The 20,757-nt window shown below is 38.1% G+C and overlaps 1 protein-coding gene across 3 annotated transcripts; it reads right to left on the minus strand.

Annotated features, from left to right (window-relative positions):
* Window positions 1-2,534: 2,534 nt before the first annotated feature.
* MANEA (mannosidase endo-alpha) lies at window positions 2,535-18,549 on the minus strand. Of its 3 annotated transcripts, XM_063329944.1 has the most exons (7): window positions 18,423-18,542; window positions 17,895-18,015; window positions 12,730-12,847; window positions 11,482-12,074; window positions 7,702-7,811; window positions 4,459-4,535; window positions 2,535-3,758 (listed from the first exon to the last, which is right to left on the minus strand). In XM_063329944.1, exons 4-7 carry the CDS (start codon window positions 12,029-12,031, stop codon window positions 3,122-3,124), a joined length of 1,374 nt encoding a protein of 457 aa, XP_063186014.1. In that variant the 5' UTR covers window positions 12,032-12,074; window positions 12,730-12,847; window positions 17,895-18,015; window positions 18,423-18,542; the 3' UTR covers window positions 2,535-3,121. The 3 variants fall into 3 exon arrangements, with proteins under 3 accessions (XP_063186014.1, XP_063186015.1, XP_063186016.1); XM_063329945.1 differs by lacking the exon at window positions 17,895-18,015 and having other exon boundaries at window positions 18,423-18,549; XM_063329946.1 differs by lacking the exons at window positions 12,730-12,847; window positions 17,895-18,015 and having other exon boundaries at window positions 18,423-18,549.
* Between the last annotated feature and the right edge of the window lie 2,208 nt (window positions 18,550-20,757).

Below are 20,757 nucleotides of genomic sequence, written 5' to 3' on the forward strand. Positions count from 1 at the left end.
ATAAATTCCATTTCAGATCTGAAGCTTACAATAGATATTCTTTCCTTTTCCCCAGTTTTGGTTGCACATTGGAGCAATCACCTTCTAAATACATTCACCTTCCCCCTCCCAGTGCAACTGTGCACTTGGAACAATCTTATTTTTTTGTAGATGTACAAATCCTCTCCCACAGACTCAAATTTCCAAAACCTATCGTGACTGCAGCAGCAGTGCTTCAGAAAAACTCTCCATCCCCTATAACAAGAAGCAGCACTAATGTTTGCTCGAAGTACAGAGAAAGCACTGGCAGGCAGGTGGGGCAGTTCTAGTAGTTGCTATTCCATCAGCCCTCCTTAGGATCACTAAATTCTAAACTCTGAAATATTTTATGGGGTTGCATATTTATATTCTAAAACACATCAAGCACATAAAAATACAGTAAGTGCTCACGGGCTATGAATTTCTAGGCACTTAATTTTCATTCTTTTCTACATAAATTCTGTATATTCTTTTAAAGATCCTATTAGACACCAGCGTGTCGTGGCTCATACTGCTTCATGGCAAGGGCTAAACGATACCTTTACAGCAATTACAGAAGTCTTTCTGAGTAATGAAGATCCATTACACTGTTACCATAAATTATATTTTAAATGAAGATAGATCACCTCAGTTGTACGCTACTCCGCAACAAATTTCAAATGTTTCTATACACAGCAACAAAAGGAGCAACTTTTATAGTCGCAGAGAAAAATCAACTGCCGCCAGGAGAAAGCAAGGAGCTGAAAGCTGAGGGCAAGGTTGTCAAGACTAGTAAACAGCTCCGACAACTACAGTGAGAAAAGACCGGAGGATGACACAAATTTAAGGCAGGGGAAAACAGAGAGACTTGTCCTTTCAAAGGTTTGATTTCAGAAGATTTTTTAATAATATAAGCAATATAAATATGCAAAAATTTAATAATTCCCTCACATTTAACATAAATATGTGGGCTCTCTGGGCTGTAAATGCACTAACACATAACAAATTATAAACCCAAATTATTTATAACTATTTAAGGGACTTATAGTACAAATGTGTAAAATCAGTTTCCTTAATAAAAGGAGCGAGTGGTTAACTTAGAAGTGGTAGAAGTCTAGCAAGTGCTTCATGTCTCAGACATTATTTTGTGACTGTGGTCATACCTATATCTACTTCAGTTTATCCACCTGAGCATAAGTATAATAAAATAAGCGTTAGTAAACATTTATTTCAGAAGCACTTTGGAGTTTACAGAAACTCTGTATGAAAATGCAAAATATTCTGAAGATTTATTAATAACACTCCAATAACTCTAGAGGTGCACTCCAACACGCCAGGTTATATATCTGTCACCCGATTTCTGCATTTTTTTTTCAAGCAGCTGTGGGCATTATATGACACCACATCTCTTTAACAACTGCAGAGAAATGACAAGACAATTAAACTGTAAAGAAGTGAAAGATACATAAACAAACCTTTTTCATACCAGAAAGACTCTAGAAAATAGTAGTAGTAACTGGTTTATGTTTATTTGGAATGACAAAAGTTTCTGGAAAAAAACATACTGTTTTCTTTTTCGGTTTGTTTTCTTTTTTAACCAGAAGTCCTCACATTCACCTTACGACTTCATGGGCAGGTTACTGTGAGAATGGAGTAGAGAGTGCAATTTCCATGGGTCCTGCTGAAATCAATGGAATTCTAGTGGTCACAACAGTTCAGCATATGAACTAAAACACAGGATCAGCACCTGGTATACAAATAAAAAAAAACCCCAACAACTAAAAAGTGCCGCTTAGCTACAGATTAAACACTTGCTGCAAATAAACAAAACACTGCAATTTCTACTGTTCCAAAGTTCAGGTCCTCACTATGAAGTTGCATGAAAATGCCAAAAAAAGGACTGCAGATCCGTGTGACTCGATCCTTTCAAGCTTCATTAAGAAAAACGGTTCATAATCACAACATTTGAAAGTACTCATTTCCAGCCACACCACAGTATTAAAGGTAGTGTTGGTAGGGAGCTCACCTGAACAATAACAAGATTTTAGTATCTGCTACCCTGAATCCTGGAACAACTAGATGAACTGTATGAAAAATAGAAACCTCAGATTTCAAATTAAACTAATGGGTAGTTGCTGTCATTGCTATCAAACTAGACTGCTCCTAAATCATAAATGAAAAAGCATTTCCTAAAATTATATTTATTGTAGGACTAGTAAGATATTAGCTTTAGAATCTTTAAACATTTTAAAAAACACACTAAATCCGTGCCTGGAATGAGCAGACAGCATATAACAATGGAAGCTTTAGTATATTTTTTGCATCTTTAGGGGGTTTTCCCCCTTAAAAAAAAAAATCTTTTCCACCCTCAGTTGCAAACACATTTTTTTTTTTAAAATTCAAAGTAACATAGAAAAAAATATGTTACCGGTCAGTGTCCAGTAATCTGCACAAGTTTGTACCATGTGCCAATCAGAACTAATGGAAGTAAACTATAAATCCTTCAGCAGTTCTTTGGAACCCAATCGTTCAAATACTTTTTCTTTTTTTTTTTTTTTTAAACAAAAACCACCAGTGTTGTATCACACATACCTCCTTCAGTGTTTTAACCACCAGCTAGTCATACATCAAGAACTCCGTGTGTGCAAAGCATTAAAAACAGTAGATGTAGATAATTCCACACACTACAGACATGCATCCTGCAAGAAGCTATCCGGACAAAAATTTAGATTACAGCATCACTTCAATTAGAAACACAACTACAAGAATAAAGGAATAAGTATAACTATGCCAAATTTTTCTTCTACTTTGGTCATGTAAAGTTATCCCATGCAGATGTTCTGGAAGCTCAGCATGCAAGTTTAAAACAAAAACCAACCAAAAAAAAAAACCAACGAAAAAAACCAGCATTTTCCCTGAATATTCTTGAACTACAATATCTAATAAGACAGAAATCCAATATTCTCATAGTCTTTTTAGTCTTCAAAATTCAAATTCAGTAGTAGTGCATATACATTCAAGAGATATAATAATTTGAACATATCCATAATAAAGACATGTAACAGATTTTTCAGCTCTCAATTTCTTTCTCTATGCGTTAGGAAACAACTGCAGCAGCAACAGCTCACATAAGCCACTGTTCTTGTTCTTTTCTGTACTTCTCAGACCACTTCTGAGTAAGCTCTAGGTAAACATTTGGTTTATGGGGCTTATAATCAAGGTAAACCACCTGTCCAGTCCGTTTGGGGATAGCTTTTTCAATCTGAGTTCCCTCATGCCATTCATTAAAAGATGTAATAGAAATAATTTCTGGTCGCACCAAAAGGGCTGCACTGAAGGCAGTCTCATAGTACTTCCCATTGACACGATTACGGGTGTTGTGGTTGTTCCATGGTCGGATGCTGGTATCAATATACCCTGGCCCCACGCTTGGAATAAACATTAAGTTGTTACTATCACAAAAGGCTTTTAAACTTGCCCAATTATGATGAGATGAGCCATAGGAGAAGCCATTGGTGGCAAAGTACGTGTACATTCCGTCAAAGCCACTTCTGTGAATGTCATGCTTATGTCTCTCTTCTACAAGAAGTGCAATGAATAACGCGTCATATGGAGTATTTCGAATAGTCTGGGATCCCGAAACAGTTAACAGATTTGCCCATATTTCAGGAATTGTAACGTAAGAATCATAAACGTAAAACATGGGAAGAAATCTGCCTGTGCTGGTCTTATGCCTGTAAAAGGCTGGATGGCCTCCATATCTATAAAGCAAACAAGTATCATTAAGACAAAAATTGCCATTTGGAAAACACTGTTTCACAATCTGAGCTGAAGACTTTTCCTAAAAGCTAATTTAAAAAGACAGTGCATGAGCCTCAGAACATAGCAATTCATATCCATTTTCAATACAGTGTTTGATGAAGTATTAAATAATGAATCTGCAAAGAACCTTTAAATTACTACAAATTACTAACTTAGTGTCAAACTGTGCTATAGGTATTAGTTTTCTCTGAAGGGCAATCCTCTAATTCAGTATGAAATAAGACAGTCTAAGTAGCATTGATAAACAAAACAACTAGTAGCTGTACAGAATTTTTCAAGCTGAATTAAAATCAGTAGAGGTCAACACATTGCCGCTCTAGCTGCTAGTTTGTTACTATAAAAACGTGTGTTTAATTTATATACCACGTAGCTAATACTTTAACTGCTTTAATCTGAAGTATCATGACTTGTGATACTAATGAAAGCAATTTACATTTGAGTATCTCTGTAAAATTCGTGCTTCAGCATTTAAACAACAGACTGAGTTTTGCACCACTGAAACGTGAAGAAAGTTTCTTATAGTTTTCTTCAATCTCGGTACACATTTTTATATATTCTTCAAAGTTTTAGATAATATACAGAAGTCCCCTAAACCATCATGTAACAAACCACACAGGAAATCATTCTGAAAACACTCACTTGTCGATGATGTATTTGACATTGTGGTACATACTGCGATCATCTCTATCTTTGTAAGGTTCAATATGAAAAGTGACCTAAAAGATGAAAACGTAGTAAGAGCAAGACAAACGTAAATTACTATTGAATACATGGGCACTGCGTATAATATGAAGCAAGTACCAGTCACATAAATATAGTTCTTTACAGAGCAAACGTTTTCATTTATCTAGTTTGAGAATAATTGGACCCTAATTCAACTCCTGCACTGCTAAGCTTCAGGTCCGAGGAAGTTTGGTAATAAAGTAAATATTTAGTTTTTTACATGAAAACAAACCACTGCTTTTGTTTTTCATAGGCTACAGCCAGTAGTAAGCATGCGTCAGAAAACTTAAAAAACTATAGCAGAAACTAAAAACCGAAATAAAATATTATCTATTAGAATGTCAAAGAACTGATTAACCAATGAAACAGTTGAATATTTAGTTTCCAAAAAACGTATTAAATTTGCTACAGACAGTTCTCCAAGAGAGTTTTCAGCATCAAAACAGATTTTAAGATACGGGATATGAAAACTTTAAAGTTTTATAAATTTATCAACAGCAATAAACTCTTGGAACTAGACCTAACATAATGTACTGCTACTGCTCTGAATTTCAAGTTTGGAGCTTATGGAATTATTTAACCTATACCTGTGAAGTCATTTCAATGTAAAAATGCCATTGTTTTCAAATATACAATTAAACGGAAGAGCATATTACATTAATCAAAGCAACTAGTTTTCCAGAAGCAATTTTAAAGCAGAATGCATTTAATAAAGTCTTCAGCAACTCTGCAACAGTAGTGGATTTCCATTGTAGAGGCAATATCTACCTCTATTAGGTACAAACTGTAGAAAAATACAGTGTTAGAATAAATCACTAGGACTGACAGGACAGGTCAAAGAGCACTGTAATTTCCTACTTCATTTCCAACTATCGAAACCAGGCAAATCAAAAGGACGTATCTTTTCTATTATGTCTGCTAAATGCAAGTCTGCTAAATGTGTTTTGTATGTTGGTTTTGGTGTACTGAGGTTCCTGACACTTAACTGTAATAACTTACTAGTGCCAGAATGTTTAAAAACATTACAGTGAAGGGAGCATTCCCTGGTAGCATCTATACTGAATATCTGTATTCCAGTAACTATTCCAAGCAGTAACAGCAGTTCCATCCATATTCCAGTCATTACCACGCTATTACATGCATTTTCCGGTAGCTCATTTCATATTTCAAGCACAAATACAGGCTGGGCAGAGAATGAATTGAGAGCAGCCCTGAGAAGGACTTGAGGGTGTTGGCGGATGAGAAGCTCAACATGAGTCAGCAATGTGCGCCTGCAGCCCAGGAAGCCAGCAGCGTCATGAGCTGCATCAAAAGTGTGGCCAAGAGGTTGAGGGAAGTGATTCTGCCCCTCTACTCCACTCTGGTGAGAGAGACCCCACCTGCAGTACTGCATCCAGCTCTGGAGCTCCCAACATAAGAAGGACACGGACCTGTTGGATTGACTCTAGAGGAGGGCCACGAAGATGAACAGAGGGCTGGGCACCTCTGCTATGAAGACAGGCTGAGAGAGTTGGGGTTGTTCAGCCTGGAGAAGAGAAGGCTGCAGAGAGACCTCGTAGCAGTGTTTCAATAATTAAAGGGGGCCTACAGAAAAGGTGGAGAGGGACTTTTTATCAGAGACTGTAGCGATAGGATGAGGGGTAACGGTTTTAAACTGAAAGAGGGGTGATTTAGATTAGACGTTAGGAAGAAATTTTTCACTATGAGGGTGGTGAGGCACTGGAATGGGCTGCCCAGGGAGGGTGTGGATCCCCCATCCCTGGAAGTGTTCAAGGCCAGGCTGGATGGGGCTTTGAGCAGCCTGGTCTAGTGGGAGGTGTCCCTGCCCATAGCAGGGTGGTTGGAACTAGGTGATCTTTAATGTCCCTTCCAACTCTAACCATTTTATGATTCTACAATCTTGCCTTGGCTCCTTTGAGAGACTTATATGTTAACAAATTCTTTTTGTTGAGAGCTAGCTCCATCAGAGGATCTGAAAATTTGGGGGAAGGATAATACTTCTTTTTTTCTTTTTAATAATTTACTATTACATATGTGCAATTTATGTCACATAATGAAATCACACAGCATTTTTAACCGTTCCAAAATTACTTCTCTATCTGACTTAACTTTCCTACTATCCTCCCACTTGTCAAAGAATCTACGGTTGCTACTAGTGACAGGAAATTTCCCCGAGAATCTGCAACTTGCATGTCCAACTAAAACCAGAGCAAATGTACACGCTGTATTTTTAGTCCCCAGTACAGACCAGGGACTACAGACAACACTGTCCAGAGATGAAACGTATACAGCTACTTAGATAATTTAAAAACTTACATTTAATACTCGGAAAGACCATAAGGAAATGCGTATTTTCTTTATCCCAAGGGAAAATACAAGTTTTACTTTAAAAATAAACAAAATGAAACCACAATTTTAGACTCTACTGATCAATCCATGTAATTGATTTGATATTTTGCCTATTTCAGGAAGCTGGTAATTCAGCCTTTATAGCATGTCATGCCCTGGAGTAACCTAAAGTCAGAGTAGCACCTCTCAGACCTTACTGTCCAAGTCAAGTGCTCCTGATACCTTCTGGAATAAAGGCATTCAGTCAAACTAGAATTTTTAAATCTCTCTTTATTACTCATAGGTGCTTGCTCCTGATCTCTGTGATCAGGAGCCAACAAGTTCTGTAGCAATGCAAAAAATAAAGTCAGTCTTTCTTCTTTCTCAAACTTCCTTAGTTTATAGATCATTGTATTCCACAGTATTTTGCAACATGTAATACTTTCCTCAACTCTAAAGAGTCATTTGAAAACAACATATTGTCTGATTTTAAAAACTGCTTCCTAAAAAGAAAAAAAAAATTCCATAATACCATACCTTAGATTCTGTAAGCTTTAGATCTGAAGCAAAACAGAAACAAGGCAGATTATAATATTTATTCTAGTTATAAGGCAATATTGCTTAGGTCTTATCAAAATTCAGCGTAAGTCAAAGGGCACTTACACCTGCTTCTATGACCCAGATGAACTGCAGTGTAATAAGAGACAGAAACAGAAGCCACCATTACATTACAAGCCTCCCGGCTCTACACCATGAGTTAAATGTAGTAAACTCTTACCAAAGTTTACTTTCCTAAGTAGTCCTATTTTATGCATCTTAAAAATATTTTACCTTTAGATTATATTTGTGTGCATAATCCAAAATAACAGGCACCAAATCATCAGTTGGTTCTCCATTTTCATCAGCCATACCCGGTGGGTACCATGAAAGCACTATTACACCTGAAAATACAAAACTTAAGTTTTAAATCATGTTGTTTAACATAAAACATATATGTTATAACATTGTCGTGAGTTACAATTATTGTTTGATGTGAAATCTACATAATATAAATGAGAATTTCAAATTACTTTTTAACCAATTACGAAATCTCAGTATTCTCAGAGTGGATTTTAACTTCTCTCTTTGTTTAAAAGACAACAACCCAAACAGTGGTAAGATCATCTGTCAAGGGAACAGATCTGTGCTCGGTGTCCCCAGCCTAACACTTAGAGCCATTCCCTCCACTTTTCAGCACAGCATCCTAACCTCCAGGTTGTACCAAGAGGACGAGACTGTTCCCAGCTAATGCATTACAGCTATGCCACAGTACAGGCAGAGAATATCAAGATACCGAGGGTCAGAGAACACTCAAGAGATAAGGGCTATGCATGAGACTGAAGAGATTCTTATATTATGAAACTTTATTCCCCACCCTATTTCTCCATTGTTCCTCCGGCTCTACTACAAAACAACCATTTCATACTAGAAGCAGTGACTGTAATCCCACAACCTTCCTTCTTGCTAAAAACAGTTACTGTGCTGTAGTCTACCCTTCCAACCGTGTGAAATTAGTTTTTAAATTTACTATTAAAACCAAAACAAAGCCTTGAGTAACCCTCAATAATTTAAGGATGTTAAAAATTCCTGTCAAAAAAGATGACAGCAAATATAACGTCACAATGCTGTAAGTTTTCCTGATGCTCTCCATGAAAGCAAAAAGAACACATATTTCTTCAAAAAGTCTAAACCCCTCCCTTCTAAAACAAATGCTGCCAGATAAGTAAGTTAAACCTTTTGTGTGTGTAGATGGAAATAACGTCAGGAAGAAGTTAAGACAGAAACAAACACATTAAATACTGATGGAGGAGTATTTTCCTAACAATACTATTTAAAACATATGGAAGAATAAGTCAAAATGCGATTCTTCTTAATTAGGTAAACATTTAAGTACTCATTACAGGTCACTGAGGGAGGGAAGTATATACTCTAAATTCCATCTATTTTACTAATATTATAACATTTCTGACTATCAATTTCCAAACAAACAAGCCCAAAATTATGAAAAGGAAAACATAAATTAGAGTGAATACAGAATCATCTTCTAACATCAAAATCAGAGGTTTGAGCTCACTATACACAGAACTTAGTTCAACTACCCTCAGCATAGTCTCAATATTTTATCAAAAAGAGAATCACAAACAATAGACTAATTATCACAAGAACTAGTCTGGGCAAGGAAAAGAAAAATGCAATATTTTACTGCATTTTATCACCCTATATTTTATTTCCCACAAAAGAAAATGACAAAATTCAAGTGAGTAAGAGGTAAAGGACAAGTAGAACAGCAGCAATAAACTCAGGTTACACTCAAGGTATCTTGAATACAACACCTGTCGAGACCCTCTTCTACACCATTATGAAACAAGGAAAAATTTAGGAGACAGAATTGCTCATCAAGGAACCTAAATTAACCTTTGCATTGTTCTTTCCCTGGGAAAGATTACTTAATATTTTCTTTCCTGTGGTTAGAAAATAAAGTTATGTACCACTTCAGCAGTCTAAAAAGGGATGGACTCAATGCCAAAACCAGTAGCATAAACATGTTTAAAACCAGAGAAACCAGAGTTCAGTCTTTCAAGATAAATGAAGAACTTCAAACTGGACTATTGCAAAAACAGGCTGGTAAAAAAAAAAAAAAAAAAAAAAAAATCACCAAGCAATCTGAGGAATAAAATCTATTGTATTAATCTGTTAACTATTAGGAAATTAATAAATAAGGAAAGAATTATAACATATAAGAAGAATACAAAGAAGCACTGCATGAGACTCCTGCTGCTCCAATCGCTTAAATGCTTTTGATCATTACACAATACTATTTGAAATAACCACTTACATTTTTCTCCTTTTGTAAGATCCCTGATAAAGCCTCAAAAAGGCTAGAAGAAAAATTATTATTTGACAGAATGTAAAATGCAGTCATGGATTAGACTTTGGCTAAGAGACAAAAAGAAGAAACTGTAAATAGTCAGCTCACAGTACACCAAAAATGAACAAAGTATAATTCTTATTAAAAAAAAGATGCAGTATTTGAAGTAATGACCTGAGGAAAAAAAGTTGGTCAAATCTAGATGGAAGAGAACAAATTCAAGTGTACTTAAATACGTAAGTCAGAATAACATCAGAAAAAAAACCAAAAAAATCACTTTTCACAAATACCAGTAATATGTTACAAAGAACATGTCACAGCAAGCATGAACTGTTCTTTCACACTGCCAAGTTTTAAATGGAAAATCAACTTAAGTTACGAGAAAAAACTTGTTTCGATAAGCTTTTTTTCTAGTTATTTTGCACCATTTCTACCAGCAGTTCAGCTTTATAAGCTGACATTTGTATTAAGAGGATGAGAAACATCACAGATTCTGCTAAAGCTACAAGTGCCCTCTCTCATGCATTATTTTGCTTTAGATAAGACTAAAAAAGCGCTTACTGGCAACTAATGCCTGAGATTTCTCTGCAATAGTTTTCCCACTGTTGCTAGCAGTCCTGTTAATGGAGTTATTGTATTACTGAAAAGGGTGAGAAATTTCCTAAGTTTGTATTAACCCTTGTACAAAATACAGGTTAGGTTAAAAACCAGGAGAAAACAATAACCAAGAAGTAAACATTATATATGTAAACACTACTAATGGGAATATAACAATTACATCAAACCTTAGTGATTAGGTGAAGGAAAGAGATTCAATTCAAGGTAATTAGCACTCTGAATAATACTATGAGCTCTGGTCATGTTCCTCCAATTACACTTACCGAAGCTTTTCAGAGTTTATTATTAGACTATATGACTACTTATTTTAAAGAAAATGAACATAAAAAGGACCATAAAGCCCAACAACAAAGAATAACACCAAAAATGCCTTGAATATTCTTATGTATATAGTCCATCTTATTTAAGAAAGGAAACATCAATTTGATTTGGGAAAAAAAGATACTTTTTGGACAAAGAAGTAAACTGTAATTAGCTACACTGAAACTATCATACCTGAGTTCAAGAAGGTTTTGATTAGACATTTCCATAGTTAATGATAGCACCTATAAATACACTGCATAAAATATAAACTGTATAAAAGCTATAATACTGCATGTGCTTTGACATATGAATTAATACATAATCACACACAATACATTATTACACACAAAGAATTCAGAAGAAAAAAAAAAGCTCCTATTTGAACGGACTGCTCCATAAACATATTAACATAATTTACTGAAATCTGTTCTTAAAACTGAAGTATTCATCTCCAAAAATAAAATACACAGACAATATATTCTAGCAACGGTGTCTGTATTTTCTACATATGTTATCACTGCTTAACAGTAAGTCATGAAACACGTGCACCTACAGGATTACAAATATAGTTCTTACGTTTCTGTGCTGTTACACTCAAGAGACACAGCTCTGAAGATGTAGGTTTCGGTTGGGGGTTAAAACTCGGAAATACAAAGACAGACATTAATTTCAAACATTTTCAGAATTACACAGAAAAAAATGGAAGAAGTGGTCAGTTGTGTTCGTTCACACACTTAAGGCTGGATAAATGAACAACATGCTGAAACGTTAACATTCATTACCAGTTGAAGCAGAACGCATTTGTTTCATGTGGGCTTCTATGACAGAAGGGTCTTTGGAACTGTAAGATCCGAGTTCAGGATAAAAGTTGGACCCAATGTCGTCAGGAGGATTATGCCTTCCCTTTGGATAATTGTTTGCAATTTTGGGATCCCAGTGTGGCAACAACGGATGGTTCCAGTGAATATATTTACCATCAAACTGTGGATTCCCAAACCAACTATAGTAGAATATATGAAAGTTATAATTAGGAGAAGACAGCTCTTCTTCCAGCTTGTTTACAGGAGGCATAGATGCCTTCATAGTATTGACTGCGATACCATGCAAATTAGTGACACGCGTTGCAGTATCTCCTTGAATCCTATTTAGTGAATTCTGTTTATTGTCTAAGAGCACTGTCCGTTGTTGAAGCTCGGGCAACAAACCAAGTCCAAACGGATCCCCAAAGCCAGCTCTGTCAGGTCTCAGAGTCTTCAAAGCCATCATTATGGAGCAAATAAATAAAATAAAAAGCAACAAAATGATGCATGTTCTTCTGCGAAATCTTGCCATGATGTCATAGTTCAGAATCCAAACAGAAGGATTTTGGCCGCAACTGATCAAAAGACAAATATTTTAAAGTCAGATCTCTTATTACCTAATTCAATAGCATGAAATGCTTCATAATTTTTCTACATAATAGAAATAACGCAGAGACAAATGTGACGCATACATTGACTGTAAAACTAACAGCTCTTTGCAATGGGGAGAGAAGAACAAAAAACACTTCTGAATTTGAGACTCCGTCAGGTTCTAAGGTTCTACCACCAAGGACTCATATATTTTATAAAACATCTTACTTTTGAAATTCATTGTTTTCCTAACACAAGTAAATCCCATGAAATGGAAATTCTGCCTACATTATTTCAAAACTATCATGTTTTGACAAGTCTGATATAAATAGCACAGAAAAAAGAAGGAAAAAAAAAACCAAGCAGAAGCCATGAAAGGAGAATAATGTAGCAGAACAAAAGTAAAGGACAAAATGGGATATGACAGAAATACAGCTTATGTTCAGAATACAGGTTTTATTTACTAACCTATTTACTGGCTTTGGACCAACCACTTTGTATTTAGTTAATCAATACATTGACTAAATACTTCGGCAAATTAAACTGGAAACAATGATGCTTTGCAACTTTACGAATGTAAAATTCTAATTTGTTTTCTGAATTATGTAAACAAAAAATGACATAGCATTAAGGACGTACCTCAACCTGTCAGTTAGCTGCTGGCATCCTGCTAGTGCAACATCACAGCTACGTGACACTACAAAATCCCAGGACTAAGTGCAAAACAAGATCAATAGTGCACAGCAAGATTTGAGCCCTGAAAGTAGGGGGAAGAAAATCAGTAAAACGGAATGATTGGCAACTTTATTTATAACTTTAATTCCTGTTCCACATTAAACACAAGAGAGCCAGAGAAAAGGATTAATGAAATTTGGGTTACCACAGAATTATGTGGAACAAGATTATGCATAAAACTGGCAACACTAAACTGAAAAGTCTTAGAATAAACTTCTGATTCAACACCCATTAGACATAGCATAGCTGTGATTTTGTATTTCTGTCACTGACCTCCAAATTTTAGAATCTTACTTGAATTTACTGAGATACACACAGGTCATTCTAAAAATCTTATAAAGCGTCTCACCTTAGTTTCCTACAAATGTTCTTTACTACTGTTAAAGTGCATTAACATATAGCTCAGTTGTCACAACTCTCTATTTGTTACTGCTGTGATAATTTTAGATAAGGAATTTCAGAACATGCTTTTTAACAATACAGCCTGAATTGGATTAGCAGCATGACACTGTCAAAAAGGGAAGCTCTGCTTCCATTTCCAACCTTAATCCGTTCATCTGTTTTAGTTACTTCTGGGAGTCATCTGGTTTTCACAGTAAGGTCACTCATGCATTTAAAGAGCAAAACCCTGTTAACATCTCAAAAATAAACAACAAAAAACCCCCTATGCACTGACTCAGCTGAAAGAGTATCACAGCACTAATACAAACAAAAGAGTTAATAGCACAAATGGGGGAAGGGAAGAGAAAAAAAATGATGCTGTTTATTTTGCCCAACTGGATTTCCCTTTGGCTACTGTCAGGGAAAATGATTTTATGGCATATATGCAAGCATATATGCTTATAGTACTTAATTTAAGACTTTCCATTAACAGATTTCACATCGCTTTACATCAAATTACAGGGTTCTTTTTCTATAGCTCACAATCCATCCCAAGATCTTAATTTTGTCAGAGAGATTGTCTGGAGTCCAGAACATTTTTCTTCTAATAAGAAATTGCCTTTAAATACATTCAAACTACTTTGACTATTTTTCTGATCTTTTCAGTCTGTCTAGTCTATCATGCTACCTCTCTCTGGGAGTTTAACTCAATTTTTGGATTAGACAAACTGAAGTTTTCCAAAGGGTCAGGGTTTTTATTTTTTTTAAAAGGAAACAATATCATTCACCTGGCTAATGTATTTCTGTATTCAGTTTTCTTTAATTTAAACAGATGCTATTGATCTTCATCAAACAATATACAGGACTTCGAGTGATAGATTACTTCTGCAATTATTATTTTATCTCATCTCTTCTGTAAAAAAAAATTAATGACTGTAATGTCTATAATTAGAATGTTCATAAGGTCTTTCATTTGGGCTTTTCTATTCCATATTGAAGAAACTGTTCCTTTTTATTCTTTACTTGACATATCTGCTACTGAATTCCTCCTCTATTGCATAAAGGTTTCTATCATAAGGTTCTTTTTCTGAAGTGTCAGGAATTGATCTTAGTACTCCACATTCTTATTTTAACAAATATTTTTTCAGTGGAATATTTATAATGAAAGCATACTAAAAACAAGCAGCATACTTACTAAAATTTGACTAGCATCAGGACAGACCCTGGACTACCACAGCATATTATGAACCTCTAGAATGCTTATATAGAGGCTCAGCATCAAAGTGCAAAATTTCTAGAACAAGTGAGTGATACCTATGGTAAAAGCTTGTGTTTTGGGGAGACATCAGTCTCAATGATGATGATATAATTCGGTCCTAGCACAGATAACCATGCTGTAAAAGCCGCATTGAAGAGCTACAGGTTGGCAATGCGTGCATTATATCATTTAATCTTGTTCAGAGCTACTCTTTAGAGACAGTGACAGATAAATTATGCTCATCAACGCTAGTGCCACAGCAGAACGGTAATATTGGGGAAACAGACAGAGCAAACATGCCATGTGAAACAGCTACCTGAAGTTACGTCTATCCTTGGAACTGGAAAAATCTTAGAACACATTTCTGATTCAACAGCCATTACAGAGAGCGTAGCTGTGATTTTGTATTTCTGTCATGAAGGCCCAAATTTTAGAATCTGACTTTAATTTACTGAGGTACACTGGTCATTCCTACATATTTATGAAGTATCTTGCCTTGGACTGTTGTGTGCACTTGGATCTAACAGCACTTCCCCTTCTCAGTAGGAAAAAGTTATCCTGAATAACTTCAGCTTTATGCAGATTAAGATCTCACACACAAAGAGTTACTCTGACTCCTCTGATGACTTGTTAACTAGTAGCAGCTTTTGGATTCTCACCCCAAATTTGTTGAACCATGCTGATGTACCAGCCAAAAATGTAAGCAGTTCAAAGCTCTTTCTCCTGCCTAGCAAATTCATTTTTAAAGAACAAAAAAATCCGTCTGTAAGAGGTCAGAAAGAAGAATAAATTAGTTTAGATCATCAGTCTCTGCCTATGGGCAAAGAAGAGGTCCAATGTAGAGCAATGCTTTACCAGAATAGTTAGGCATCCTCAGCTATTTGCGGATCAGAGACTTCCTGAACAAAAGGTCATTTCTTTGTACAATATGAAAAAACACCTTCCGTTTAGAAACTCACCTGCTAGTTTAATTTCATGCCCCTAGCTCTCAAATTAGAAGGGAGAGCAAGCAAGCATTTGCTTACATTTATTTATTATTATTTACATTTTCTACTGATAAATTAATTGCTTCTACTGGGTCTCCCAATTTCTAGTCTCTTGTACCCCTATCACTGGATGCATTTAAACATTTTTGAAGCGTTTCTTTTTTGTACTATTTCAGCTCTACTACATCCTTCCTTTCTGAGATAAAGGGAACGCATTTGAAAAGAGTGTGATTTTCAACATGCATCCTGGACATAAAATTGCTTTTTTTTGGCCTTTTTTCTTTTTAAATTTTGTTCCCTATCCTTTTTCCAAAAAACTTTTCATTTCAATACAGTTCACCACAAATGCACGCAATCTGACTTCAGAATTATTATCATCCCTAAATCTAGTTCCTGCATGGTAAAAATGAGCTCAGAAGTCATTACTGTGAAATTAAAACCGCCTCACTCTGTGCACTATGCTACATATTTTTAAAATAAATAACGTTATTTTTATTTTTTTTTTTAATCACCCAGTCACTCCGTACTGCAAAGTCCTTTGGCAAATTTTCCCATGAAAGGTGCCTGAAGAAATTAGGATCTTCAGTTAACTCTGTCAGTGTACTCTTCACTACCACACACTCTTTTCTGAATCATGAGTTGTTACTTTCAGGTCCAGACTGAACGCACAGGAGTCAATTGATGCCTTTTGGTTTCTCCTTTTATGATTACAGATACTACAATTTCCTTTATTAAACATCAAAAAAATATAAAGCTTTACCATGAATGGATAGAACCTGCATTTCCATAACATTCAGTCCCCTTTTCCAAAAAAAACCCTTAGTTTACTTTTAGTTTGTAAGCTGCTATATAGACTTAAAAGCAGAAAATAAATTTATTTATTCCTCCATGACTATCTCTGTTCCAAATAATTTTGTTTCTTATATGCGAGTAAATAGTATGAAACATCACACTACTACGAAATATCCAGCTGTTCTTCTTAAAACTAGTATCTCCATGAAAAAAAAGGCATGCATGAAAACCGCTGAAGTATTTTCTAAACTGTTCTCCAAACTTAACAGCCAGCCTGTCTCAAGGATAACCTCTCCCATTCAAGCTCATACTTGACAGCGATGGGGTTCTTCTTCCTCACTCACTACTACTCTTTGTACCCTTAAGCTATCCTGCAGACAAACCTTCTCTTTGTCCTTTACATTATGTGAAGAAAAAAAAAAGAGTACAGACGGACAGACAACAAAGCTTCTTTTCCCTATCGCATTTCCCAAAATAAGTATGTTTCTTTAGTCAGAGAAAAAAAAAAAAGGGGGGGGTGTTAATTACTCCACATCATGTTGGTCATATGATAACTCAAGTTTCAATACCCCACCCTATGGCTGTTTTTTTTTCCCAGTTTTACTGATTCCAAAAGGGAAATACGCAATGCAAAGAAAGTATGTTCACATAAAACAGATGTATCTATTTTAGTAAGAACCAGCAAATACTATAATTTATTTGTTCTGATGCTCCTTAAACATAACAAATGAAAGTGCAACACAGAAGAGAGCTCTGAAAAAATCTGACTTTCTTGATGCAAGGGTAAGGTCAGCCAAAAGTCACCGAGGCTGGTAGCTCATGGCCAGTATCAAAGCTTCTCAGCAAAGTTTTCTCAGCTTAGCTTCTGCTAAGATTTACCAGCTCGTAGGAGCTGAAAACTCTCAAGTGACAGATCAGCTCTAGACGAAGCTGAAGCTTCTAGGCCTTCAAAGCACCTCATTCTGGAGCTACAGTGCAGATGTGCACCGAGAAACATTACTTTGGTTCCCAAGTGATTGACCAGGTGAGATTTAGTAAGCTTCCCCGAGGGCTGGTAAGAGCCTGTCCAAACCACAACGTTTACACAGCATGTTCTGGTCTGGGGAACACAAATAATCAAAAAGAAGCAACAGAGGTTGACACATCTTCCTTGGGAAAGCATCAGGAGTGTTTCTAGCATTAGAAAAACTGGGAAATTTCTCAAGAAGCGTCTGCATAGGAAAAGTCATTTTCTAAAGACTTTTCTAAAAGGCCTTGAAAATCATTAAAGAGGGAAGAAGGCATTACATATGGCATGCCGACACTTTATAGCTGTACTTCAATGCTATATATATATATGTGTATATTTTTAAGTACTTTCAGTAGCGTAAAGGTTTCTTTTTGGTCCACCCAATTTAGAAAGAGGTATTTGAAATACGGCAATTCTAACATGGATAACTGTATTATTCACAAAAAAGGGAACGTGATTTTTTTTTCGCTAACCAGGTTTGAATTTAGAACAAAGACAGCAGCAAGAAGAAGAAACAATCCTGCTGCATTTTCTTTGTTCTAAACGTGATAAGACAGCATTAAGTTATATCTACTATATAAAGAGGTTTTGATTTGAGCATGCCAGGGTTCTCCTTGCTTCCAAAGGACGCTGAACCACACACCTAACCTCGAGCAGCCGCGGACCCCGAAGCGAAAGCAGCCTCCAGCCTCCTCCCCTGGGCAGCGACCCGCGGACCGGCTCCCCGGGGGCAGTTCACAAGCCGGGGCGGCCGCAGGGCGATGCTGTTTGAGGGGAGATGAATGTGAGAACGGGGAGGGAAGCCAGCTCCGCGCCGCGCCCCCCTATCCCCCAGCAAGCCACCACATCACGAGCGTTCACCGCTCTTCTCCGGCCCTGAGCAGCCAAGCGCCGGAGCCCTCGGCCAAGCGCCCAGACCCGCGACAGGAGCCGCGCTTCTCCCGCGGCCGAGGGGCCTTGGCAGGAGCCAGGAGGGCGGGCACCGCGCAGGGGCGTCCCCGGCCCCTCTGACAACGCCTGCGGGCGCCTTCCCCTTCTCTGCCGGCCTCTCCCAGCCCCAAGAAGCGCCCGTCCCGTCTCCTCACTACCCCTTCCCCAGCCCCCGGGGCCGGCAGCGGCACAGCTGAGGCTCGTCAGAGCAGGTGCCCCGCGGGCCGCCGCCGTTACTCACCCGCCCGAAGCAGGGGCGCTGCCCGGCGGGCGGACCGGGGGCCGTACTCGCGGGGCAGCTGGGGGCGGCGGCCAGCCAGGCCGGGGAAGGGCTCCGAGGCGGGCCCGCGCCGCTCCGCTCCGTCGGGGCTGCTGCGCAGGCGCGTCGGCCGGCGCATGCGCGGGGCCGGCGGGCGGGAAGGCGTCCGGGCGGACCGCTGCGCTCCTCTGTGGGCAGAGCGGTGGCTGGTGCCCCGTTAACCCGCCGTTGGGAGGCCTCAGTGGTGGCTGCCGCAGGCTTGCGGGCGGGAAGCCGAGCTCGCCGGCCTGCCTGCGGCCAGGTGCTCGCTGGGGCTCCCTGCCTTTGCCTTCTGTGGGGAACGGGAGCGAGCAGCCACGCGTTAGGCCTCCTTGGGCCTTGAAATAGCTCCCCCCCCCCCCCCCTTTTTTTTTTCTTTTTAAACTCAAAAGGCCTACAGGTTCTTCAGTTCTTTAGAATTCTTTGCTGGGTGGTTGGCTGCTTTTCAGCTGGGGAGGAACTTGCTCAGTGGCGATGGCTGAATAAAGCCCGTGGCTTAAATCTGTGGACCGTGGTATGTAGAAGAGTGGCTGAGGACGGGCTTTGAGCAACCTGGTTTAGTGGGAGGTGTCCCTGCCCAGGGCAGGGGGGTTGGAACTACGCTATCTTTTAAGGTCCCTTCCAGCCCAAAACATTCTGTCATTCTGTGATTTACACCCTCTGTTATAGAGTAGGGCATTCAAGGCAGTGGTGCGCTGGGGAAGGCAGTGTGTTGGGGTAATTGCCCATCTTGTTTACCACGTCAGCTGGATGGGAATAAATCGGGGAAAAAAAATATATGGGTAGAAGTGTGGTAAATACTCCTGTTATACAGTCATTTTGTAATTGCAGTAATGCAAAAATGGTTTCACTGATGTTTTGTATGCTAATATTTCATGTATGCTTTCGCAAAACTGTGAAAATGGGCTATGAATAGTTGTCCCATTAGTAACCAAATCAATGGAAAAAATATATACCTGGTTAATACTGTAACATCAGGAGTCTGTCAAGAACACTTGTTGATGAGCACTTCAGATCGACTCGATACAAATTGTTGCGCTAGGCAAACAGCATGTTTTTCCCATTTCTTCCCTTTGTTGTATGAAAACATTTCTTCCCTTTGTTGTATGAAAAGTGACTGTAATGAGATGGATCCCTGTGGTGTAGTTTGCCTGAGTTTTTGGGTTTTTTTTTAAGAATCTCTCTAAGCCCTGAGAGAAGCAGAGTACAACAGTGACCAGAATTGTGGTTTCATTGAAATCAATAGCAAAACTCTCATTGATTTCAACAGAGGCAGTATTTCACCTTGTATGTGGATGAAAAGACTTGGAATGGGTGTCTCATTCTGTAGATATAAACAAGTAAATTCAACAGCTGCCATGGTTCTCCTTGAGTTCTGAGGAAATTGACAGGCCGTATTGTTGCATGATGTTTTCTTTATGCTGTCTGAGTGCTCTGATGGGAAATACATTTGCAGTAATGCTTATTTCTAATGTTATTTCTTGCATGTATCTGAATAATTTCATTAATGGAGTATGTTGTAAGTGATTCATGAATGCCATGCTTTAACAATAAATGAGTTGGTATATGAATAGACTGGAGGGTGAGATTTGAAAACTTGATATCCATATCTTTTCCTCACAGTCTTGCAAAATTTTTCTTTTACTGCATTTTCTTTCATTTGTTGTCTTCTTTCTTGCTTTTTAATTTTTTTCTTTTCTTTCTTTTTTCTTCTCTTTCTTTTTTCTTCTTTCCTTAGAATCGTAGAATTACCTAGGTTGGAAGGAACCTTTCAGATCATCGAGTCCAACCATCAATCTTAATTCTGACAAAAACCATCACTAAACCATATCTCTCAGCACTATGTCTACCCATCTTTTAAATACCTCCAGGGATGGTGCCTCAACCACTTCCCTGGGCAGCCTGTTCCAATGCTTGATAACCCTTTCAGTGTAAAGTTTTTCCTAATATCCAGTCTAAACCTCCCCTGGTGCAATTTGAGGCTGTTTCCTCTTGTCCTATTGCCTGTTACTTGGGAGAAGAGACCGACTCCCCCCTACACCCTCCTTGCAGGCAGTTGTAGAGAGCAATAAGGTCTCCCCTCAGCCTCCTTTTCTCCAGGCTGAACAACCCCAGCTCCCTCAGCTGCTCCTCATAAGACTTGTTCTCCAGACCCCTCACCAGCTTCATTGCCCTTCTCTGGACACGCTCCAGCACCTCAGTGTCTTTTGTGTAGTGAGGGGCCCAAAACTGGACACAGTGCTCGAGGTGTGGCCTTACCAGTGCCGAGTACAGGGGG

This window comes from Chroicocephalus ridibundus, chromosome 3 (assembly GCF_963924245.1).
Source record: "Chroicocephalus ridibundus chromosome 3, bChrRid1.1, whole genome shotgun sequence".
NCBI lineage: Eukaryota > Metazoa > Chordata > Aves > Charadriiformes > Laridae > Chroicocephalus > Chroicocephalus ridibundus.

Bases quoted from the DNA above. Each gene is read 5' to 3' on its own strand.
- MANEA (XM_063329946.1), bottom strand. From the start codon at position 12,031: ATGGCAAGATTTCGCAGAAGAACATGCATCATTTTGTTGCTTTTTATT. The intron at 4,536-7,701 runs GTAAAATATTTT...TTCATCTTTTAG, and splicing joins CACACAAATATAATCTAAAG to GTCACTTTTCATATTGAACC. The intron at 3,759-4,458 runs GTGAGTGTTTTC...TTTGCTTTATAG, and splicing joins GTCAAATACATCATCGACAA to ATATGGAGGCCATCCAGCCT.